At 55.4% G+C, this 25227-nt stretch overlaps 1 protein-coding gene across 1 annotated transcript in view; it reads right to left on the reverse strand.

Annotated features, from left to right (window-relative positions):
- Positions 1-24350, reverse strand: part of LOC138224954 (whirlin-like) — a 50068-nt gene extending 25718 nt beyond the window's left edge. The window contains 2 exon segments of the mRNA XM_069183282.1: positions 1282-1500; positions 21849-24350. Of these exon segments, the coding sequence (XP_069039383.1) occupies positions 1282-1500; positions 21849-22631 (1002 nt within the window). The 5' untranslated portion in view covers positions 22632-24350.
- Positions 24351-25227: the final 877 nt, after the last annotated feature.

Below are 25227 nucleotides of genomic sequence, written 5' to 3' on the forward strand. Positions count from 1 at the left end.
TCCTGTCACACTAGGAGCTACAGTCCCAGTGCAGTAGAACAGTCCTGTTACACTAGGAGCTACAGTCCCAGTGCAGTAGAACAGTCCTGTCACACTAGGAGCTACAGTCTCAGTGCAGTAGAACAGTCCTGTCACACTAGGAGCTACAGTCTCAGTGCAGTAGAACAGTCCTGTCACACTAGGAGCTACAGTCTCAGTGCAGTAGAACAGTCCTGTCACACTAGGAGCTACAGTCTCAGTGCAGTAGAACAGTCCTGTCACACTAGGAGCTACAGTCTCAGTGCAGTAGAACAGTCCTGTTACAACAGGAGCTACAGTCCCAGTGCAGTAGAACAGTCCTGTCACACTAGGAGCTACAGTCCCAGTACAGTAGAACAGTCCTGTCACACTAGGAGCTACAGTCTCAGTGCAGTAGAACAGTCCTGTCACACTAGGAGCTACAGTCTCAGTGCAGTAGAACAGTCCTGTCACACTAGGAGCTACAGTCTCAGTGCAGTAGAACAGTCCTGTCACACTAGGAGCTACAGTCTCAGTGCAGTAGAACAGTCCTGTCACACTAGGAGCTACAGTCTCAGTGCAGTAGAAGAGTCCTGTCACACTAGGAGCTACAGTCTCAGTGCAGTAGAACAGTCCTGTCACACTAGGAGCTACAGTCCCAGTACAGTAGAACAGTCCTGTCACACTAGGAGCTACAGTCCCAGTGCAGTAGAACAGTCCTATTACAACAGCAGCTACAGTCCCAGTGCAGTAGAACAGTCCTGTTACAACAGGAGCTACAGTCCCAGTGCAGTAGAACAGTCCTGTCACACTAGGAGCTACAGTCCCAGTGCAGCAGAACAGTCTGTTACAACAGGAGCTACAGTCCCAGTGCAGTAGAACAGTCCTGTTACAAGAGGAGGAGGGATGGGGGCACACGCCTGTCAGCTCAGACCCGAGCTCAGTAATCTGCTGAGACAGTAGAGAGGACGCCCCAGCTCAGCACTCTGCAGGATTTACTGAGCCACGGTGGGGGCGGGTCAGATGTCAGCCTATAACACTAACTGGGAATCCATTAACTCTGGGAGTAAGGAGCAGCCAGCTCAACATATATGACGGGTGGAGGCGAAGTGAGCACTGCGGAGCAATGACTTCTGGTGCACAAATGAAGAACGAGCCAAGCCTTTCAGCGGACAGCGACATCAATCACGAGAGCGACCCGCGTGGGCTCAACGTGACCCCCCCACCTCAGCTGTGCTGCCCACCCCCCCGGGCGATTCTCGTGACCTCGGGTCCTCCCCGTACCTTCTTCTCGTCGCCCTCCTGCAGCAGCTGCAGGTGGCTCCTGCGCGCGCCGTCCTTGCGCCTCAGGGTGGCGCTGCGGTGCAGCGTCAGGTCCGGCGGGGGCGAGACGCTGCGGCCCTGCGGGTCCACCCACGTGTACACGTGATTGGTCACGTACCCCCCGGGGATCCGCCCCACCGAGCGCACCGACAGGGACAGCTTCTTGGAGCCTTTGAGGACCTGCGAGAGAGAGAGAGAGAGAGCGAGTCTTCAGAGCAGGGTTGGTGTTCAGACAAGAGCAACAGTATCCATACATCTTGACACAGAAGGCCAAGTGTTCAGTAACGATATGGCTACAGGTGTGGATGAGAACCTGAACCTGTTGGTTCTGGAGCTGGGGAGTCGGTATCTGGGTTCTCATGGCAGTAACCGGGCGTTATTAAACCAGGGGTGTGCAGGACCGCCGCTGGATGGATTCTGCTTCACGCAGAACACGTGAAAGACAGATGGAGGAGAGAGGGGCTGGGAGATCAGCGCCAGTGACCTTCTGCCATATTTTCCACAAGGCTGCCCAGGCTGCTCCTGCCTCTCGGATTCAGGCTGCCGAACCAGCAGATCGGGGTGAAAATGAGAGCAGATTCAAGGGAGGATTCCTGATAGACGCCGTTGACCTTTTCTGAGGATCGGGTCAATATGGGCTTCGAAATTAATCTCCAGAACAGTCCCCAAGAGAGAGCATGCATCACTACAAAGACCTCCTTAATCATACAAGGGGCATCCCTCTATCCCTTTTCGAACTGCTTCAGCAGGGTGGAGGCATACACCAGGCGCAGGACGTGTGAGTGGGAGGAGCTGGGGCGAACACCGGTGGGGGGGGAACAAAAACACAAAAAGAGAAAAACCAGACTGGAGTTTGCCCTGCCTCACGGGGTCCAGTCTGGAAGAAAAGGAGCACAAGGCCAGCAACACGATGAACTCCGCCTGTCCCGGGCGGAGATACAGCCCGCGGCTGGACAGGAGAAAAGTTGTCCCCTTGCGGGGAGGCGCTCAGTGTGTTTTTAAAGGGCCCTTACGGCTGCGGCTCGTCCTCAATCAGCCAGGGCAGCTGGGGCAACGCGTCGCCTATCATCCAGGGCTCCGCCTTCAGAACTGAACACGCCCCCACGTCGTGCCACAGGGGCAGGATACACCCTGGACGGGACGTCAGTCCATTGCCAGGCAGGGAGACACACACACACACACACACTCCAGGGCCAATTAACCTGCCTGTATGTAACTGGACTGTGTGAGGAAACCAGTGCGCCTGGAGGAAGCCCACACAAACACAGGGAGAACATACAAACTCCACACAGACATCAGCCCAGGTCTGGAATTGAACCCAGGGCCCCAGCACTGCGAGGCAGCAATGCTAACCCCCTTGCTGCCCTTAGAATTAGTAATGTTATGTTATTTATATTTCCTTTTTCCCTTTAGCATTTCTACATACTATAAAGCACTATTTTTGTATTTGTCCATCATATTTAAAGCTGCAAAATTCTGTGCATTACACTCAAATATACGAGCAAATGAGCAAAAGAGGCCCATCTACCCACAGACAGAGGATATATATAAATAAACAGGCCTTAGAGGACATAAACAGGCTCGCATATGTTATACGCTGTCTGCAGAGAGCTAATAGCAACGCCAACTATAAAAGCATGCAATATATCCATCACTTTCCATCTGCCTCCCCCTCCTGCTCGCGGACTGACACTGAAATGCAGAGAGTTTTACTGGCTCAGCCCATCGCAGGGCCGCCAAGCCCCTCAGGGCGACGCAGCCCCCCGAGTCCAGAAATCCGCCAGCAGTTATCGGATAATAAGCGGCTCTTATCAAACAAGACCGCAGAGCACAGCCTGCTCGTGATCGAGCAAGACAACGTCAGCGATAGCCGCAGAAGAAACTCGCCCGTTCGCCTGCACAGGAGGCCGGGAGCTGGTTTAGGACTTCTCCGGTGGACGCTGCCTCTTTCCGGGAAAGGACGGAGACCATGGGCAGGGTCCGCTGTGAAATAACACCGCCCGCAGTTTTATCCCGATCCGGATCCCCCGGCCCTGGCCCGCTCCCTCAGGCTGACGTTCGCCGTAACCCGCGACCGCCGCCTGCTGGGCTTCCGCGGGCGGTGCCGTCCTCCTGTGCCTGTCCCCCCCGCCCCGAGCCGGACCGAACAGCGCCAGTGCGGTACGGTTTCAGCCGGGCCCGGATCAGCCACGTGCGTGAAAACGGGATTTTTGGCTTGATTATCCCTTAGTGGCACAAGAGCCCTTCGGTGTTACATGAGGTAATTAAAAGCTTTACCCTGATTACGGTGCAGTCGTACTGTTACAATTTACTTTACTTTACTTTACAATCCACAGGCACGTGCAAGGCGCAGAGCTCCGAGCCCGTGTCCAGGCGTCCAGCCCGTAGTGCCGGCCTCACTGCTGCTCTGGCCAGCACGGTCCGAGTGAGGGAGTGCCGGCCAGCATGTTTCTGTAGTCGCCTGTTTGAACCCGGGCAGCCACGACTAGACAGCGGAGCCCGGCGCGTGCTCTCGTCGGAACAAAGTCCTTCACAAGCTTCTGCCGTGTGTTTAAAGTTTCTTGCTGACCAAACAGAAACAGATCTCCATATCTCTGCATTAATATTAGTCTTGTTTATTGTCATTCCCTGAACTCCTGCAGAGCATTTAATCAAAAAGCATCCCAGAGCACTTCACATATAGGAGGGGATTCACTTCATTCTGCTGACTGCCTACAATGCTGATGTGATGTTCAGAAATGTAGACTCTGGACTCTGGAGTTGACAACCCTACTCTTACAGAGAGGGTCATGGGTTCTTTCACGACCCAGGAGTCGATTTAGCGTCTCCCCCCCCCCCCTACAGTGGCCATGCCTGCAGCTCGATTGGTTTGGGGGGAAACCTGACTTGGTGGGGAGGGCGCCCCCTACAGGTCCCGCCAGCACAACCCCAAACCCACAACACGTTCTCGACTGCTGCTTCCATCAGGGGTGAAGAGATTGTGAGAAGCAGCTCTTTTCTGGACACGCCGCCAGCACGCAAGATTCGCTGAAGAGCCGGCAACCCCCGCTCCCAGCGGGAAACCACGCCGGACTGCAGATCGGCTCGGCCGATCCCTTGGAGCGGCAGAACCAGTACCAGGGATTCAAGGATGTCCCGGAGATGGTGGCGACAGTCTCCAAAGCGATTCCCCAGAGACTAAAGCTACAACCCCTATGTGTCCCGACCTCAGTATGCGCCTGGCAACAGGCAGGCAATTAACAGCTTGACTGCACCCCTAAATCAGCACAATTACTTGACAATGATCGCATTCAACGACTCCCCCGTGTCATTTTTTGCTCGGGATGTGGTTTGGGGTTCCTGGGGAGGCAGGGGTGTGCCCTGTGGAAGGGGCAGCTGGTGACTTGAGAAGATCCCCGGGAGAAATTTTAAGGGAAAACGAAATCTCAAAATCTTGCTCCCCATCTGTCCGGGACGCTTTCAGCGCCGTGTCGGAGAGCGGCGCGTGCCTGCCTCTGCAGAAAGTCGGGGAATCTTAATTACCAGAGCTAATTAAAGAAGCTGGCACCTTTGTTTTACTGGCCCTGGCACGGGCGCAAGCCGTTCATTAAGCTGAGCTGCGTGGCGTAATTCATTATTGGGTCAGTTTGACTGTGCTCTCGATTTCCTCTAAGGCTTCACTGCTGTCGACTGGATCACGTGCGCTCGGGAGGTTGTGTTGTTTGTTTTTGAGAAAAAGTGCTTAAAAAAGGGCCTCCTTCTGCATCTTCTTGCTCTTCACTGTCGTCTTCGTCATGGCCCTCTTCCTCTTACTATTATTTGGAAAATCAGGCAAAAAAAAGAGAGATGTAACATCTCATATGCAAGGGGAGGGGCTGCCCACTCTGAGGAAGAGATCAGTCTGGGCCTGACTGATACATACAGTACATTAACATCAATTTGCCTCTATTACCATAAGAATGAGAAGCACAAAAGCCAGCCTTGTCTTTAATGAGGTCTTGGATCAGTGGATATTTCAGGCCTGTTTGTTTCTAAATGGGAGACAATTGACAAATTATAATGTACAGCCAACAGCCCCCAGCCCCTAGGCTCTCTGGCTGAATGCATTTCACTGCCTAATTTTATCCTCCCCCCTCCCCCCCAATTAGGCTCTTCTCTCTTCCGGCCCGCTTCCAATATGCTTACAAGTTTCTTTTCACAGGGGTATCTGCCATGACACTTCTACACCCACAGTATAAATGCTGGACTTCTGTGCGAGGATCTGCATGGGTGTTGGTGCCTGCTCCGTTGCGGGGCGGGTGTTGTGTCCCCCCCCCGGTTCTGTCGATCTGCAGACGGAGGTTCGCTGGAGCCCGCGGGCAGGGCCTGACACCTGCAGCCCTGCTGGAAGATTGAAAAGCCCTGGAGCAGAAATGATAAAGGATGAATTGCCCATCTGCGCCGCTGGGGAAGTCGATCTGCCTCCCTCCTCCCGAGCGACGCCCCCCACAGCGTTCTGCGATCGATGCGCAGCAAACTAATGGACAAACACTGCACTGATGGGCTGAGCGGGCCATTGCCGGCCTTGATTGTACTCTGCGACAGAGATCTATCAAACCGATCTGCCCTCTTGCATTTATGGACTCCGTCCAGCTCTCGAGACCCTCAGCGATCTGTCCTGCCACCTCCCTGCCTTTCACAACCAGCCCGGCCCACGACTGTCCTGCCCCAGCGTGAACGAGTAGCTGGACCTTCTCCGACAATATTTCTCCTTTTCTTTTTCCGTTCGCCAGCAGATGCATTATCTAAAGGCATTCAAAGCTATTTATAGCGGCAAGCCTTCATTTCAGGGAAACAGGAGAACACGCTGGGCCTTCAATTATTCTGCCGTCATTGAGAAATAGAATTCACTGCACCAGCGGGACCCCTCCAGCCCCTTCAGAGAGCCCATTAGTTAATACAGGATTTCCTTCTGAATTCATTCTTATTGCGCCTGTCTACTCTACCCACAGCCTGTAAAATTGTATTATTACATACATTTATATAATCTACCTGAAAGGGAAATAAGCAGCACACTCGAAGGAGTGGGGTTCATATATTAGGCCCGCGCTGACAGTCAGGACCCAATCATCAGCGCCCAGCGCTGCCCTGCCTTGCAGGCGTCCTTCGATTTCTCAGAAGCTAATCTGGTTCACAGTCACTGTGGAAACTGGCGCAGTTCAGAGGTTTAAACGGTGCTGCTACCTGCCTTTAGGACAGACAGCCGGAAAGGACTTCAATCCCGCGGTTTCCCAGCTGCTGAGAAGCGGAGACCAAAGGGACTCCTCTCCTGCTGCCCCTAGCTTGCGCAGGGCCCAGGTCAGCAGCCACAGGGGGCTGTTCTGGCCTTGTCAGGGCTCATCGGCGTCACCCAGCTGGCTCCCACCGGTGAGAGTGGCTTGTTACTGCGCCGCGCCAAGAGCAGTTTTCAGTGTGATGGTGCGCTTAAGAGCAGGCAGTCACTGCCGACTGTGGGAATGAATAATAATTAGCTCTTGCGGTTTCACGATGCCGAGCCACACGCGCTTAAACGCACCACAAACCTGAAAGCTGCTCCTTTTAAGACGGATGAATGACTTCACCGAACCGAACCGACACGTGCTGCCTACGTTCAAGTTGGGGCGGGGAGGGGTGTTGGCAGCGTCAGCACAAGGGCTGCAAAGGAACACACCTGAAGAGGCTCAACACCGCGCTCCTCCTCCGTTAGAAACCGCTCCTGCGCCGCGTACAGTCATTGGACCGGCGCTCGGGCGGAGGGGCTCTCTCGGCAGCGGCCCTGGCCGGGACGAGCCCCACTTCACAGCCCAGCTGGGAACTGATGGAAAACACCCCTCACCGCTCCCTCCGATTGAAGAGATCCTGCTGGAGGAATGGGAAGGGACTGGCCTGCAGATCCCCAAACCCTGGGCGTCACGCGCCACGTCCCCATTCAAGATGTTGCCGTTTCCCCACGGGATGGGTTCCTAATATTCTGGCCAGAGGGGCCTGTAGTCCTCCTGGGAGCTGTGGCCATCACAGGCCCTGCCCGGACCGCCCTCCTGGCGGAAGAGGCTCCTGGAATTGGGGGAGAAATTTCCAGAGCGCGTTCCGATCCTGGCTTCCGACTTCCTCGTTCACCGATTCCGGGGAGAGATCCGCGCGGAGAGGGAGACGGCCTCGGGCTCGGCCGGGGGCGCCCCTGTTCTGCACCCCACCCGCCTCGCGGGTGGCCAGGGTCCCAAGATTTCATTCTCCAAGCCCTCCCCTGCTCAAGCTGCACCGTGCCTTACTTCACTTCCGAAAGACGCTGCGCCCCGGACTTCAAACCCCCCCAGCACGAAAGCAAGCCGAGGGGTCTCTTCAGACGTCGCACCCTAACAGCCTCGCGAACTCGGCTCCCCCTCGCGGCCTCAAACGCCTCGCCGGGGGGGAATCCGCCAGGAGGCTCGGTTCAACAAGGCCGCACCACATTTCAAACCAGATCAATCTTTTTTTCTTCTTCTTCCTTCTTCACCACGGCTGATTTTAAATCCGCATGAATCCCGTCTTCTGATTTTGCCGCAGAGACTCTGCCCTTGCAAAATAAATCACACGCCCGGGTGGGACCGGGCTGATGTGTTCGCAACATGTGCTCACTCTCCTGCTTTAAATCATCGCTGCCCGCGGCCCGGATCGGTCAGCGGCTAGGCCAGGCCTTGAGCGAGCCGACCAGGGACGCGAGAGCCTTTCTTTTCCCCAGAAGGCATCGCCGGACCCGTGCCCCCAGATCGGTCGCCCCCAACATCTCCGGGCGCCGGAGAAACGAGGCGCGGAGCAGGGATCAGGCCCTGCAGGGGAGCGAAGGAGCCCCAACAACGTCTGGTTCCGCGATTCCAGACACGCCCCCGAAAGGCGAAGGTTTTGAGGACGCGACCCGAAACAGATCCCCACTTCCTTCAGGACATCAGAGCTACCATTTGCACTGAAGCCGAAACTTTTCGGCAGCCTCCTCCTAAAATGTTTTGTGTCCCACTTTGCCGGCAATATAAAGATTCGCTCCTGACCCAAAAACCCGTTTCAGATTCCTAGCAGGCGGTTCTAATTCTCAGGTCGACACGGACGGTCACCCCTCGCACACACACACCCCCCCCTTGCTAGACTCCAGCCCCAGAAACACACTTCAACAATAAAAAAGTAGGCCATGAAAAGTGAACAGGAATTTTCTCTAAGATGTTTTCTTCTGAACAAATCACTCCCAGCTACTGCAGGACTCCATTAGAGAGTAATCAGTATGCTTCATTATTATTAATTATTAGTAGTATTACAATTTTTATTATTGGAGGAGCAGAGAAGAGCTGACCTTTCCCAAAAGAAAACAAAACATCTTACAGATATAAGAACTGCTTAACTGCAGCTGATTTACAGACACGAAAGTGATCACCGTTTTTAATTAGTATTTCTAAAGAGAACTCCAATAAATATGCAGGGATTACAAAACGCAAATGCTGACTGAAAATGCCAGGAGAAGGAAGAGTATCTGGGCCAAGCTGTGTGTAATCGAAACAAGTCGACACTGCACTGGATAAGAACTGGGCTTGGAACCAAACTAGGCCAGGTTATACTGGAGCGTTCTGACTGAGAGATAATCAGAGCAGGTTATACTGGAGTGTTCTGAGTGAGGGATAATCAGGCCAGGTTATACTGGAGAGTTCATCAGAGCAGGTTATACTGGAGTATTGTGAGTGAGGGATAATCAGACCAGGTTATACTGGAGTATTGTGAGTGAGGGATAATCAGACCAGGTTATACTGGAGTGTTCTGACTGAGGGATAATCAGACCAGGTTATACTGGAGTATTGTGAGTGAGGGATAATCAGACCAGGTTATACTGGAGTATTGTGAGTGAGGGATAATCAGACCAGGTTATACTGGAGTGTTCTGACTGAGGGATAATCAGACCAGGTTATACTGGAGTATTGTGAGTGAGGGATAATCAGACCAGGTTATACTGGAGTATTGTGAGTGAGGGATAATCAGACCAGGTTATACTGGAGTGTTCTGACTGAGGGATAATCAGACCAGGTTATACTGGAGTGTTCTGAGTGAGGGATAATCAGACCAGGTTATACTGGAGTGTTCTGACTGAGGGATAATCAGACCAGGTTATACTGGAGCGTTCTGAGTGAGGGATAATCAGGCCAGGTTATACTGGAGCGTTCTGACTGAGAGATAATCAGACCAGGTTATACTGGAGTGTTCTGAATGAGGGATAATCAGACCAGGTTATACTGGAGTGTTCTGACTGAGAGATAATCAGACCAGGTTATACTGGAGTGTTCTGACTGAGAGATAATCAGACCAGGTTATACTGGAGCGTTCTGACTGAGGGATAATCAGACCAGGTTATACTGGAGAGTTCTGACAGAGATAATCAGACCAGGTTATACTGGAGTGTTCTGACTGAGAGATAATCAGAGCAGGTTATACTGGAGTATTGTGAGTGAGGGATAATCAGACCAGGTTATACTGGAGTGTTCTGACTGAGGGATAATCAGACCAGGTTATACTGGAGTGTTCTGACTGAGAGATAATCAGAGCAAGTTATACTGGAGTATTGTGAGTGAGGGATAATCAGACCAGGTTATACTGGAGTATTGTGAGTGAGGGATAATCAGACCAGGTTATACTGGAGTGTTCTGACTGAGAGATAATCAGACCAGGTTATACTGGAGTGTTCTGAGTGAGGGATAATCAGACCAGGTTATACTGGAGAGTTCTGACAGAGATAATCAGACCAGGTTATACTGGAGTGTTCTGACTGAGGGATAATCAGACCAGGTTTTACTGGAGAGTTCTGAGCTGGAGATCAGACTTTGATTACTGGATTACAAGATCGCTGAGGCTGCCGCTGCTCTTGAGCGAGGGAGATGTTGTGCTGTCGAGTCTGTACTCGGCCCTGGAGAGAAAAGAGGAACTGCAGGGTCCTACGCCTGGGGTTTGAAGCTCGTTTTCATTTCCCAGCTACACACCCCTCTACCCCAGTTAGTGACGTAGCGCTGTACTGCTTTGTAAGCCCCCCTCTTTCAGAGAAGAGTCTCCGACACCGGCCACTTCCTGCGAAGGGCTGCAGTGAGACTCGTACACGCCGAGCTCACACAAGACGCGCGAGGCATAGAGGCGAAACCCCATTACTGGAGTCACTCGGGTTCGGGGCATGACCAGGCAGAACCGACGGAGGAGCATCTATCTAACTAAACCGGCGCTAAAATTGTCCTTGTGGCCTTTGGCACCACGTGGTCCAAAGGAAAACAAGGGGGCCAGCCAACGAGTTGCCGCCCCAGAAATAGACACTACCGCCCGGTCTGGTCCTTCGTGCCCAGGGGGGCTTCTTCGATTTCGATTTTGAAACAACGGAACAAAACACAGAAGGCAGGCTTCACATCTGAAGGCACCAAACGTTCCAGAGTAATTTGATTTATAAAAAGCAAGCAGACGCGTTTCACCGGGCGACTTGCTTTACCAGGAAATGAAAGAACGAAGCTGAATTAACGACAGACTCATTCCGCAGCCCGGGAGCCGGGGGACCGTACTGTCACCCAGCAGCCAGGCGCTGACGGATGGCCCGCTGCAATTAAAGTTGTGCCTATCGTGCTGTAAAAAGACGATTTTTCACCGCCTGGCAGGACGGGCTCTCGGAAAAAACGGCCACGGCACCGAGCCGGAGCCAGCTCCTCCCAGGGATCCTCACCTGCCTGCCGGATACATCCGGACCGAAGGTGCCATCTATGTTGCAAAATCACAAGGGAGCGCGCTTTTGGCCAGCATGGTGTGGGGGGGTTGAGCTGATGACGCTGTGGTCATCCGCCACCGGCTCTACGACATGTGTCCGGCCCTCTTCAGCCAGGTGACCACAGACGGCACACGTGGCATCGCCAGCACGGGTCATCTTACTGGCCAGCGCCCCCCTAATGGGGCCAAAAGTCCTCAACGTGCATCAGTGTCAGAAATCCTTCTTCACTCCGTCGTGCTCGGTATTTCACAGCGAAGCAGAGAGCGTGAGAATTCCCAGGAACAGGGAAAACATTTCCCTCCGACCGCTCTCCCTCTGCGGATCCGGAGGCCGGAGGGAGTCCAGCCCCGGCCGTGCCCGAGCGGCTCCCCCCTGGTCTCCGGATCACCGATCGGGACTCTCGTGGAGACCTCGGCGCACGCAACACGCCGCCAATTCCCCTCGCCACCAGGGCGGCGGCGAGCTGGCCGGTGATTCACCTTCAGAAACGGAGCGGCGCATCCGTCGGCACTCGCGTGGCGGCGATAAATCCAGGCGACGTCTTCACCCGCGAGGACACGCGTTCGCGACGGACACTGCGTGCGAAATTCCCGGGAGCACTCTGATGCAGAGCGCCGCAGGGACATTCACGGATTGCCGTGGAAGAAAACGGAAGGGGGAAGAAAACGTGGCTTAACTCGATTAGCGTTCGGCCGCTGCTTTTATCCAAGGCGGTTTTGCATCGGTAGCCTTTTCTACAGCCAGGCCCCTTAGGGGCACATTCTTCTGGACCTGCCCCGCTTAAAGACACAACAGCGCCGGCGGGATCTGAGCCCACACCGGGCCTACCAGAGGCCCAGAGCTCTGCCAGCCGCTGGCTTCCCCAGCTGGCACACCAGGGGGAGGGCGGAGAGCGAACAGGCGCCGAGAGCCGCGAGGTGGAACTTCCCGGGCACACCGGGAAAAAAGACAAGCTGCACCCCGACAAGGCAGGGGGTCTGGGCGTGACTGTGTGCGGCGGACATTGCGGGCCGCCGGTTGTGTGGCGAATACGCCCGGAGGTGAATTAGGAGGCGAAGTCGCAAGTCGAAGCAGAGAGTGGCCCCAGCGTTCCCTGGAGTGGGAGCAGAGGCCTTCCGGAGAGAGCCGGCTCCGGAGACTCTTATCCCACACGCTCAGGGGCTCAGGAACGCTCCGCAGGCTCTTCACCAGAGGCGCAGGAGTCCCGGATAGCGGGCCGCTGAGAGGACACCCCAACACCCCCCCCCGGCCTGCCACTGCCTCTGCGCCGGGGTCTGGAGTGCGGCTCCTCTCCAGCGCAATTCAGCCGCATCGCTAGGAGACCGGTCGTTGCTATAACTACGCTCCTAAAAGTAACTATGAGCCAGTCGATATCTATTTGGAGATCCTTTTGTTCTCTCAGCGGCGCGGCTGACCCTTCCTCTCCCCTCCCCTGTGCTGGAGCTGAGCAGGTGGGCAGGCTGGCCCTTCCCGGGGAACCTCAGCGTCAGGCAGAGCGGCGCTACCACAGGGCTCGACAGGCCGGCTCCGGATGCGCCAGCTGAAGACCCGTGCTCTTTAACAGCTCGACACAGCGCTGAGAGGGCACTGCGGGTCGCGGGCAGCACCGAAACGTCGCACCACACGAGCAGCACGCAGACGGGCAGTGGGAATGGAGCCCTCAGCTGGGGGACGCACGCCGCTGGGCTCCTGATCCGGACAGGCAGCGACAAGGACGACCCCTTGAGGGGCTACCTCGAGCGAGGACCCGGGGTCCTTTTTTCGCCTCGTCTGCTCAGTCCCGAAGTTGCCACGCAGGCCGAGAAAGAGAAACGGCCTCCCCTGCTGCTCCCGCCTCTGACCACAGGTGGCGCCAGTTAGCCCACGAGTTTAATTAGTGCCCCAGCACTCCCAGTTAGTGCACAGCACTGGAAAGGGAGCGAAGGGTCTAGGGGAACCAGCCAAAAGGTAATTTGAAGTCTGGAACTAAACAAGTCATTTGCACCAGCAGATTCCTGAAATGCACTCCGCATGTACCCTGTGAGCCACACAGCGCAGGAGGCCCATGCAGGAAGGGGGACAAACAAGCCATTAGCACCTGGTGAGAGGCAGAGAAGGCGCCGGTGTCTCGCCAGCAAGCAAGGGCTTTGGAGCACACAGCGCCCCCTGTAGGGCGACAGAGGGAGCACCGCATGTCCTGCTCTGGCACAGCACCTTCTGCTTTTAAAAAAAAAAGGCAAATCCTCTCCTCCCTAGAATAAGCAGAGGCGCTGAGATAAGGGAATCGATCCCATGCCGCCTCCTAACCCGGTTAATTAAAAACCCAAGAGGATTCCAGCAAAGCAGGGGTAAAGCTGTCAGGGTTTATGAGACATGAAATTGCTGTTGCTCTTTCGGTTGCTCTCTCCCTCTCCTGCAGCAGCTGTACTGCACACCTGTTCCCCCTCCCCCCCACACTGCAGATCCGGCCTGCAGTCACTCGTCTTTTCCCTTCTCCTTCTTCAGCTTCGGCTCGTGACGGAGGGGTGCTGCTGGGGAACTGGCTGTTCTGGGCTCGTGCACTGCAAGCAGAGAGGCTGCGGTCCCCACAGGTCCCGGTGTCCCAGCCCGGCAGACACCGAGCACAGGAGAGCCCGAGAACGGCTCCGTTATTCCGAGCCGGCTGGGGAACGTCAGCCCCACCCACCACTTTTAGAAGCCTGTCACGCCATAACTGTACAAACCATAGTCTTCCCCAGCTTTCCCTGTGCTGTTGCGAACCATCTGAATGGGCTCACACTGGGGGTTAGTATTGATTTAAAATGTCTTCTTATTTGCACTGGACACAAAAAGCGGGTGCAAAGAGCTTGCAATAGGGAATAGGGATCATACGAAGCGTCCGAAGAATTCCCAGTTGTGCATCAGAACGGGCCCTGTTAAGGACCATCAAAGGATTTGATGAGACTTCAGGTGAATTTGCTTTAAAAAAAAAAAGCAAACATCCAGGTGGGGCTGCACATTGGTGGTGGTGGAGGGGAGTCCCCATTACCTGTAAAGTGCTTTGAGTGGAGTGTCCAGAAAAGCGCTATATAAGTGTAAGCAATTATTATTATTATTATTATTATTAAAAGGGCTCTAGTAAGGAATGCTTTGATGTGGGGTTTTAGCTTGACAGTTTAAAAAGTCACAGTGTTTTCGCTGTAAGCTGTATGAGCACCTCCAGAAAGGGGACCCAGAGTTTCATCAGATGCAGGCGACTTCATCCCTGGCACACCTCCCGGACCTGCCCCCCCCTGCATTCCGATAGCAGGACCCTGTCCCGGCACATTTTGGGGCACCCCCCCCCCCGACCAGGATTCATCAGGTCTCGTCGGGACCCCGCGGGCTTCTCCGTTCCGAGGAAGAGGGGATTTATCATCCCTCCGTTCACAGGGATTTACCAACATCAAAGGGCTGCTTTAGAAATAAGCTCCGTCTCGGGTTTATACATGAAGGCTAAACATATATATTCCGCTCCGAGGAAATACTGCATCAGACAGGGAGGGGGAGGGAGACGGAAACGATATTAAGAGGAGATCTGCCAAAGTGTCGCCCGCACAAGCAGGGAGGGGAGCTTTAATTGACCGGCCCAATTAGATCTGATTGGCCTCGTTAGCGGAGGTGAGCACACAGACGGAGCAGCCGTCTACCGCCATGAAGATGCAATGACTGAGAAACCTCCGCAGGCTGGAAATCCCCCTCCCGGTCCCGACGGAAGAAGGGGCGCTGAGCGCTTTTTTTGTAGCATCCGGCACGGGACACAGGGAACCAAGCTTGGGAAATCCGGACGGGAATTCTGCCCCCATTCTTTCGCATGGAACAGCTGCCTGTACAGTCGAACTCCCCCGGTTTATAAGGAATGGGAGAAGCTGGCAGGTGGGAAACGATCAGCTCACGGTTTTGGAATAGGTGCGGATGGGAGACGGGTATCCGGGACACACTGACCCCTCCCAGCTGGGACTGTGGCATTCCCGTTTCTCAGTGATGGGGGGGACTTAAACGTCAGAAATTCTTCCCATCGTTTTCGTCCCACTTAAAGGCTGGGAGAAAGGATGTGGGGAAAAAAGTGCAAGAGCGACCCTCGCTTTCCCTCCCTCCCTTCATCTGTGTCCGGGGATCCCCCTGCCTTGCTGGGAGGAAGAAGCTGGGATAGGATCCTGTGGCTGGGAGGTTGCCGGTTCGTATCCCGCGGCCGGCAGAGGAATCCTACTCCGTTGAACCCCCGAGCAAGGCCCTTCACCCCGGCTGCTCCAGGGGTGCCGTATAAACGGCTGACCCTGCGCTCTGACCCCCAGCTTCTCTCCCTGTCTGTGTGTCTCATGGAGAGCAAGCTGGGGTCTGCGAAAAGACACATTCCTAATGCGAGAAATTGTATAGGGCTAATGAAGTGATCTTATCTGTTTACTGTACCGAAAATAAACTGAAGCCTTTAAAGCACACAGCAGATGAAACGACCGAGGCATTGCTGCTGATGTGGATACCCCATGAATTAAGCTACCTAACGGCGGAGGTTCGAGGTCAGCTCTTTAAATGATTGATCTTGTCCTGTGTGCATGTCTTGCTTTAATACCTCAGTCCCCACTGCAACGCCTGAAATCCCACCGGGCCTCCACCCGCTGCAGGGAAAAGGACCTCCCGGCACGTCTTCCTCCTCCTCCTCCTCCCATTCAAGGGAAAAGCAGTCTGTTGGGCTCCAGGTGGATCAGAGAGACACACGCTGTGCACAATGCCTGGAGCTCAGGAACAAATATGAAAGAAACACACACAGTACGCCGTTGCTATTTTTAAGACTGATGCAAGCAGTTATTTTTAGAACTTGACGAACGAGAAGAGCCGCGGCCGAGGCAGAAGAGTGTGCTGAATCGAGAACTTCTGCGCCAACGAAGAGGGGCGCGAGCCCACTCCCCCCCCTGGAAAATATCCTTCCGCCACATCTCCCCGACTGGCTTTGATGTGCCCCACGCAGCATGCACCAGCCTGGCTGCTCCCGTGGAGAGGCTGGAACGGGCCCGATCAAGGCGCAAATTCCCGCGGCACGGAGCATTTTTTTAACGCGGCACGAAGGACGCTTTCCAAGGCCCGAAATCCGGAAGGTTTCAAACTTCATCAGAACAGCATTAATGCCATAAACGACTCCTCCACTCCAGTGCACTGGTTAACCCCACAGACCCCCCCCCATCCAAACTCAAAACCCCCCCTGCTAAAACACCCACGCTGGCGGGAGAGAATGTTGAGCATCCTGAATGGAAACCCCACCTGACTGCAGAGAAGACGTGCAAACTCCCCCCTGACAGGCACCGCATGCAGGAGCCAGTTAGCGTGGCCCCACTCCAGTCACGCAGACTGGAAAGGACGTCGGCCTTTGAGAAATACGCGCAACCTCGCGCAGGGACTTCCATCCACTGCACAATCCTCATCATCATCACCACCGTCATCACCGCTGGTGTTGAGCTGTAGGTGGCTCTTCTTTGGCTGGGTGTTTCAGTGGTGGCATCTGGACAGGCCCCGGCCAAACACAGCTTGTGACGTACTGCTCTCCAAATTGCCCTTCAGCAAGTGCCTCATTACAGCGGCAGGACAGGACACCCTGGACAGCGCAATCGGAACGGACGCCCACTCTCCCCCCGGCCATCAGCTGCAAGAGAAACGAGCTCCTCCGCAGGAAAGGGGAGCAGTCCGGGAAAGGGCCCCATCGTCCTGAGATCAGGACCACGCCTTTAGCATACCTGAGTTAACTCCATTGGGCTGATTCCTGCTTTGCAAGCCCAGCTGGACTGCAGAGGCGCCTCACGCCGTGTGCAACTGCGGGGGGTTTTTTTTTATGAACGGGAGGACGAAACAATCCTGCTTGTGTGATTTTTCGGGGGGCGACGCCTCTCAGCGACGTTTTAGCTCATACTTGGCCTCCGAGCGAAGTACGGTCAAGCCCCGTGTAACAGCTGGCTTTAACGCGGAACGAATAACCCTGTCCAAGGCTTTAAATCCAGAAGGTGGCACTGCCTTTCATCAGTAATAAATACACTGCATTTATCACTAATAAACATCCACGGGGCTCACGGTTGTTAGCACTCAACACAGTTAATAAAGCACAGCCCTTTATTTTTATTTCACTAGGAATAACAGCACCCAAGAATTAAGCCTTTTGAAAGGTTTATAGTGTTTTAGACAGTAAATTTGGCTTAACGCGCATCGGCTCAGGGCCAGCCTCCTGGTGCGTGGGGGGGGGGGGGCTGCTTTTCTGAGTCCCCCCCCCAGCAGAGAGAGGAGTGACCAAGGGGCAGCTGCAGAGGTGGAGATAGCGGGAAGAGGGATGTCAAAGACTTGGAGAGGGAGAGACGGGGGGATCACGTGCCGTATCGAGAATGTTTTAGGCGAGGAAATGACGGCCGGCGCGATTAGAAATGACTGACAGCCGTGGTGGACCGGGCCTGGCCACTGTCATCCCTCTTGCGCTTTCATTACAGGCTCTGTCAAGTCGCTTAGCTGAGGCTTTTATCCACAGTGACTTATATTGGCACTCATTTATCCAGCTGGGTATTGTGCTGAAGCAATAGGAGCGAGCAGCTTCCTCAAGGGTACAACGGCTGTGCCCCATCTGGGATTTGAACCTGCAGCCCTCAAATGATGTCCAGAGCCCCTAACCGCTACGCCACACTGCGGCCTGCTCTGAGACCTCTCTCTCCAGTTCCGAAGCCATATCAGTTTTTTCCCTCTCTTTACACAAAACAACTGTTTTTAAAGTCAACGAGAAAGTTGCGATACGGCAGCACTGTTTTTGCCTCGTGCATCTCGCAGCTCTCCAGAGCGTGATTTGGGAGAAACAAGTATTTATCTCCGGTAAAGATGCCCCCCAGTTCCCTCCTATGGAATTAAACCTTTTTTTAAAAAAAAACACACACATCAGCATTTTTCCTATTGAACGGCAGTGAGTCACGCTGCACTGACACAGCCCCTGCAGCAGGGGGAGCCCCGGGGCTTTCTTGTTTTATTTTGCTGGGGAAAACAGACATGCAGGAGCGGGCAGGCAGCCTGGCCTGTGTGTGTGGCCGAGAGCGCAGTGTCCCGGCTCCAGCGAGGACTCCCGCCCGCCAGCCGCAGGGCTGGCCCGGCCCTGCTGGGATATGAGGCTCTCCTCTTCCCTCGCGAGCTAGCGGGGGCCAGAGCGGGAGAGGGCATCTCCGAGGGCCCCCAGCAGGGTGGTCCCTGAGGCCTGCTGGAGCAGCCCGACCACAGAGGAAGGGCAGATCGCACCTCCTCCCTCATGAGGGGGGCTCAGCGGCCATTGGACGGAGCAAATGGCTTGACTATTGTTAAACTATTGTTTTCTGACTGAGAACTCCTCATCCCCCCGACCTGCCCCCGCCAGCCCGCGCTCGCCCAGACAGAGGGGAACGGTGCACCCACCAGCCCACCCCAGCCTAATGTCGCCCCCCCCTCTCCCAGCCCGCCGAGTCTTCCAAGGCAATTAGAGAAATCCGCCCGGTATTAACCGCCGGAGCCAAACACTTAATCCCCCTCCTGAACTTGACAAATGGAAGCAGCAGCCGGCGCCTCCACTGAGGGGAAAATGCTCATTTTCAGCCTTGAAAGAAAAGCAAATATGATTCCGGCATTAAAGGCCAAATTAATAACCGCGAACCTTGGAGATCAGGGAAACCAGTCATGGGTCCCCTTCGTTCTTGATGCAAGAACGGCCCAGGATATTTCATTCGTCACACAACACAGCCGTGGCTCTTTACCATATTAAAATGGATAAACCGCCCGTTACACGTCTTCACTGCGCGGTCTAGAACCGTGAAAACGTTCAGGGACGTGTCCGGGGGCCTGCGGTCGGATTGGTGAACACACAGCGTCGCTCTGCGGCTCATCCAACATCGCATCGCCATCCGAAAAAGAAATGTTCTCGTCTGCCGATACCAAGTAACTCTGCCGGCCCCCGTGATCCTCTGTCTCCTTTCCCGCCTTCCGCGAGCAAACCCGCTGGCCCCCGCAGCCCCCAGCCTACAGGAACACTCCCCCTGGGCTCCCGGTGAACGGTTTCGCCCTCCCGGTGCCGGGAAAGGAGACAGAGGATCACGGGGGCCAGCAGAGTTACTTGGTATCGGCAGACGAGAACATTTCTTTTTAGAGACCAAGGCTGGGGAAAAGAAAAAAGAGAAACCGAAGAGCTGACAACACTTTTAACATAAAACATGAAGCCCCTCTTGGCAGAGCTGGCCCCATGCTTGATCGTAGATCACTGAGGCGGCTCAGCTTATTACTGGAACGGCCACAGTCCTGTGTTCATGCAGATTCCTTAGCACTGTTCATCCAGATCCTAGAATGGTTTCACAAGGAGACATTTCAACACCCCTGAAGGACAGCCCCCACCTGTGGGACACACAGCGGCCCCCCCCTGTGCTGCAGATCAGGGGTAGGGGGGGAGATCCTTAATGACCCATCATATAGGACTTCTGTTTAACAAGTTATTCAAATGAGGGTGCCTCCTACAGCACAGTGTCTCCAGTCACCACATTGAGGAAATTCTGGTTCCGAGGAAAGAGCACCACCTACTGGTCCACAAACACCACCACGTTTAGCAGCAACCTGGTTTTCCTTAGCGGTCCCAGTACTAACCTGGCCGAGCCCTGCTCGACCTCTCAAACCTGACAAGATCAAGCTACGAGGTGGTAACACTGCTGTTCCAAAGGCTTCTAATGGATGATCAATTAAAAGGTGAACAAACACACACACACAGGTAGAAATGACACTGTGGCAACCACACACCAGGCAATGGTTCTTGGTGATATACTGTACAGGCTCATTCATTGAATTCCACCTGGTCTTGCTCAGGGTTCATTTTAATTGCAGCCCCATCCCCTGTCGCTCAAACACAGAAAGGATTTAAGATGATAAATAGATCAATCGAGGGCTCAGGAAAATTAATTAAGTAAATGCCTCTGCTGGAATGGCACCCAGCAGTCAGAGGGAGCTTCAGGGTCAGCATCACGAGAACAGGACAGGACTGACTCCTCTGACAGTGACCCCATCCCGTATACAGTACCTGAGCTCTCTGTCCATTTGTGCACCTGGTGGAGGCCACACAAGACCGGGGCCGCTCTATTACAAAGAACAGGGGATAAATGCTCAGTAAAAAGCAAAACTACAGACTCCGTCTCAAAGCATAAATCAAGAGCCAAGACCTACAGTGGGAGGAATGAGACTCGACGCTGCCCGTTCGCTGCTGGATGAATTAAGTCTGCGCCTGAAGCCGACACCAAGAGAAATAGGCCAAAGCCTGGATTTCACAGCCAGCGGAGGCCAACACAGTCTTCCCTCCAGCACGACACAGCAAGGGGACGAAAAACCGAGATCGCACAGACTGGGCGCCCCTGTGCCAAGCGAGCAAACACAGGCCCGTCATTCCTCCTGGGAAAAACTGGAGTCCGCCAACCAGCACTGAACACCTCCTCGCCAGAACGGGCAGCAGGGAGGGCCCACAGCAGCCCGGAGCGACACGGGACAACCACACCGGCGCGTCAGGGCTGCTACACCCCGCCGACAGGAAATCTGGGAGCCCCGGAAACCCCAAACCCCCCAGCTGCTTCTGCCTTGGGATTTTCTCTCATCCGAGCAGGCGGCAGCCAGGCACGCCAATCACAACACCTCCCGGAAAAACCACAAACCCCACGCCCCTTGGGATTTGGGCACACCCCACCACGCTCGCCGACGGGAAGTGTCCGAGAGGCTTTCGTTAAAGCGTGGTGCCGTTTCATTTGGAAAACCGCCTCCCGATCCGGCACAAGCATGGCTGCAAGCGAGAGCAGGCCATCGGGTGAGTTCGCAGCTCACCGATGAGCTTCAACCACACGGCTGACCCCCCTAATGCAGATCCACACGCCTTCTGTTTAAACTGGAGAACGGATGTCAGTGCTTTTCTCAAAGGAATCCTCCTGCTGTTCTTTTGGGAAATTTACTTCACGGTGATTCCTTACACTTGTATAGCGCTTTTCTGGACTCTCCACTCAAAGTGCCGTACTGGTAATGGGGATCCCCTCCACCACCACCAGTATGCAGCCCCCCACCTGGATGATGCGCCAGTCCGCACACCAGCTCTCAGTGGGGAGGAGAGCAGAGTGACGGAGCCAGTTCAGAGAGGGGGGTTATTGGGAGGCCATGAGTGGTAAAGGCCATCTTTTGTCCTGTCCAGGCAGCTGCAGCAGTGGTCCAGACGGGTCTTTTTAAGAGACCAAGGTGCCGAGGCCTGTGGGAGCCCTGCAGTACTCATCACAGTGGTGGGAGCCCCTCCCCTAAGCTCCTCCTCAGCCAGCCGGCCCCCCCCTCACAACCAGGGGCTCAGTGCCGGAGAGGGCGGCGCAGGGGCCGCAGACTGCGAACCCCGAGGTCTTCGGGGGGCCGAGAGCAGCACCCCCACCCCTTCCAGTGAGCCCCTCCACCCAGAAACCACCGCTAAGCGCCCAGAGCGGAAAAAACGACACCGATCCTGGTCCAGACTCCTGCTCAAGATCGAATGAGACCCCCCCACAACACTCAATTCCACACAGCCAAAAGGAGGCAGTGGTGAGCGTTGGGCTGGGGTGAGAATTTCGCACCCTCAACCCTCACTGCCTGGGGGTTTCAGTTCCTGCAAGACCCTGAAGCCTTATTTCATGACCCCTCGACACCATTTTGCGTCCGAAGGCGATAACGCGTACACACACACACGCACAAAATCAAAAGTTTCTGTGCTCGCTTGCGGCACGACGGTCCGGGCACGGCAGGGAGCGAACGAGCGAGTCTCACCCACCTTCACAGCCTCGGCGTGGGTGACCCTCTCGAACGCCTTGTCGTTGACGCTCAGGATTTGATCGCCGACCCGGAGGCCCTCCCTCTCGGCCAGCGAGCCCGGCTCCACCAGGGACACGTAGATGCCCACGCCGTGCTCCGAGCCGCCCCGGATGCTGAAGCCCAGACCCTCGTGGCTCTTGCTGCGCCTCAGCGACACCTGTCGCAGCTCCCCCGGCGGCTCCTGCGGGGACGCGCGTCCCGGCGGCGGCGGAGGCGGCAGGGCGGGCGCTGTCCCCTCGCTGCTGGTGCTGAAACTGTCCGGCGAGGCGCGCAGCGGCTGCGGCTCCGGCCGGGGGGCGGCGGCGGCGGCGGAGGCGGCGTGGCCGGGGGTCTCCGGGCTGCCGTTGCTCGCCAGCAGCTCGGACCGGAGGTACAGGCCCTCGGAGGTGTACTGGTCGAAGAGCAGCTGGTCCGAGCGGGGGATGACCAGGCGCAGCATGGGCAGCAGCTGCCGCTTGCTGGGCGTGTGGAGGATGACCCTGAGGGTCTGCACCAGGTCGAAGACGTTCCGCTTGGAGTGGTAGACGTTGAGGCAGTGGATGAACTGCTCCCGCTCCGGCTCGCTGAGCAGCAGGTTGAGGGCACGGTGCAGCTTCCGCACGTTGGCCGACAGGGAGCGGCCGCCGCCGGAGCCGGAGCCCACCGAGCTGGCCGAGGAGGAGGTCAGCGACAGGCGCTCCAGATCCGTGCTCATCCTCGGAACCGAGCCGGGTCGGGGCGTTACGAGGACGGAGTGCCACATCGCCGGCGACGGACGGAGCGGAGACCCATCGTGGTGGGGGGGGAAAAGCCGCTTGTTTTGTTTTCCTTCCCGGCTCGCTCGCTCGCTTCCTTCCTTCCTTTTCGGCGGCCGCACGAATTTAATCCTTCGCCCAGAGGCTGGTAAGCAGGCAGCGCAGCGGTGTCGGGTGAAGACGGACTTGGGACGGCGGCCACCACGGGCTCCAGCGGAGCCGAAACTCAACTCACAGGGTCCCGGCGACGGTGTCTGTGCACGTCCGTCATAAACACAACAAAACAAACATCTCCTCCTGGAAAGCCACCCCCCCGGGGAGAGAAATGCGGAGCACCCGAACAACAACAACAACAACAACAACAAAGTTTCCTTCAGCCCAGGCAACTTGCTCTCTCTCCGAGCGACACCACGAATATCCCCCCACTGGTCGCTCCGCCAAAAACACCGGCCCTTCGAGAAGTGTCTCCCTCCGTCTCCCGCAAGTACCTGCGCCGCACAAGCCGGGGCCGCAGCACGTTTTTGCTCTTGAAATCAGACGGGGACCCGCCGGCTGGGTCACGGGGGGAGCTTCTCCACGGAGCTACCCCGCCGTCACCTCCACCAACCACCCCGGGGCGACGGGCAGAGATCCAGCTGCCGAACTTTTTCTTCCGTAATTTCTGCACAACTCCGGAGGTTGAAAGGAGGAGGGGGGGGGGAGGAGAGAGGAGAAACCGGAGAATCGTTCCCTCCGGAGTCTCAGCCCTGCGGTGTGACACGTCGGAGCAGACGGAGAGAGGAAAAAACAGCGCACACCGTGAACCCGAGTCTGCGGTGCCGAGCTGAGTTCCTTCCCCCCTTAAACAAGACCCGTTTTGTTTGTCCAAATATATATATATATCCACACGACACACACCACGGATGAGGGTCGGTCTTACAGCCTGAATGCAAGGGGACTTATTGGACGTTTGTGCCGGATTTCGCGCCGTCCTGTCCAGCCGGGAAGCTGTTGCTCGCTCCCGCACCGCTCGGCTCTCTCCCGGCTGAGCGCAGCTCCCGGCTCCCGAGTCCTTCTCCCCAACAGGAAATGACGCAGCCCGGCGTGAGTGCGCGTTGCCTAGGGACCGGCGATATACAATGGGAGGCCTACTCACCCCGGAGTTGCGGCCGTCATTGGCGCCGCGGGTTTTGGGTGGTTTAAAAATAAAAGTCCAACATAGTAGACGTAAACAGCCGAGATATTTTAGAGAAAAGTACATTCAACTTGAGTTTTTTTTTTTAAAAGACCCCCCCCCGTCGCATCTGTCTCAGACAAACACGTTAAAACGGTCGTTCTTGTTCGTCAGCGCCGACACTCAAAGCGCCCGTTTCAACACACTTGTGTGTTTGTTGGAGTGTGTGTGTAGGGGGGGAGGCCCGCCCATCACCTCCCACCTTGATTTAAGTTAATTACAACACAGTCGGCTGCCTCGGTCGAGCTCATTGACAGAAGGCGCAATTTATCTGACGATTAGCCCGAAAGTGGCGGCGCCGGCTCGTCCGTTTCTCAGCACAGAGAGGGTAATGTCATGCGTTAGCCTTTGCTAAAATTAGCGTCCTCTCATTTGGAGGTGGCTCAAGTGGAATGTGTTTTATAAGTGGTTATATAACTGATTCACTCTTCGTGTGCATGTACACTTCTCGTCCTGTGCATCCACTCGTCAGGACCACGCCGTTGAGAGACGGAGGTGCGATTTACATGCCTGGGTTTTAAGTAGCGCCTTTGAAAGCCGTCCTCTCCTAAGTGTTTTTCAACCGAACCAGGAGTGTAAGGACTCCAAGACAGGTGTTAATGTCTTAAGAGTCCTTGCACCAATTTCCCCGTGAGGTTTGGGGTTGTTTTAAAAGCCTTGTGGCGTATGCTCAAGGCTGTAAGTGGAGGAGTTTGTTTTTTTTTTTCTAAATTGCCGTCTAAAATTATGCGCATTTGAAAACCGTGCACGTTTGGTTAATAAAAATCTAGCATGCTGGTGTTCCCCTATGCGCGGCAGGGCTGCGGGACTAATGATGCTTTTTAAAATCTGACGCTCTGGAAAAGCTGAATCACAGATCACGGTGCTGGAGCACCGGTGGAGGTGGGGGGGGGGGGGGGGCAGGGGGGTGACCCCCCCCCATACACCCCAGTTCCGACACGACAGCAAGTCTTTTACGAGCCGGACACCCAGCGCCGCCAGCAGCAGCGAAAATATCGGTTGGCGCAACGAATCCAGATGAGCGTCGCAAGGGATCGGTTTAACAATATTGTGAAAAAAAAAACAACACACGTATCCTTGTAGGAGGGAGGGGTTGAAGTCAAAGTGAGAACGAGAACAGCTTGTTCCCTGCATATAAACAGCGTTTCAAGAAGAGGCAATTAACGCTTTTATCTACCCCCCCAGCACTCCTCCTAATTATTACAGCCGTGCTGTGCTGTGCTGTGCTCTCTCTCGAAACCCACACCGCTCGCTGCGGGCGACTCGCTGTCTCGGCGACCAAGGCCCCACCGAGTCACCGTGCGGGCTTCCTGGCAGGTAGAGCCGTCATTATCGCCGCCGTTCCGGACGACAGCCCTCGCCAAATAAACTACGGTATGTTTTTGTTTGTT

Source organism: Lepisosteus oculatus, chromosome 24 (genome assembly GCF_040954835.1).
Source record: "Lepisosteus oculatus isolate fLepOcu1 chromosome 24, fLepOcu1.hap2, whole genome shotgun sequence".
Taxonomy (NCBI): Eukaryota; Metazoa; Chordata; class Actinopteri; order Semionotiformes; family Lepisosteidae; genus Lepisosteus; species Lepisosteus oculatus.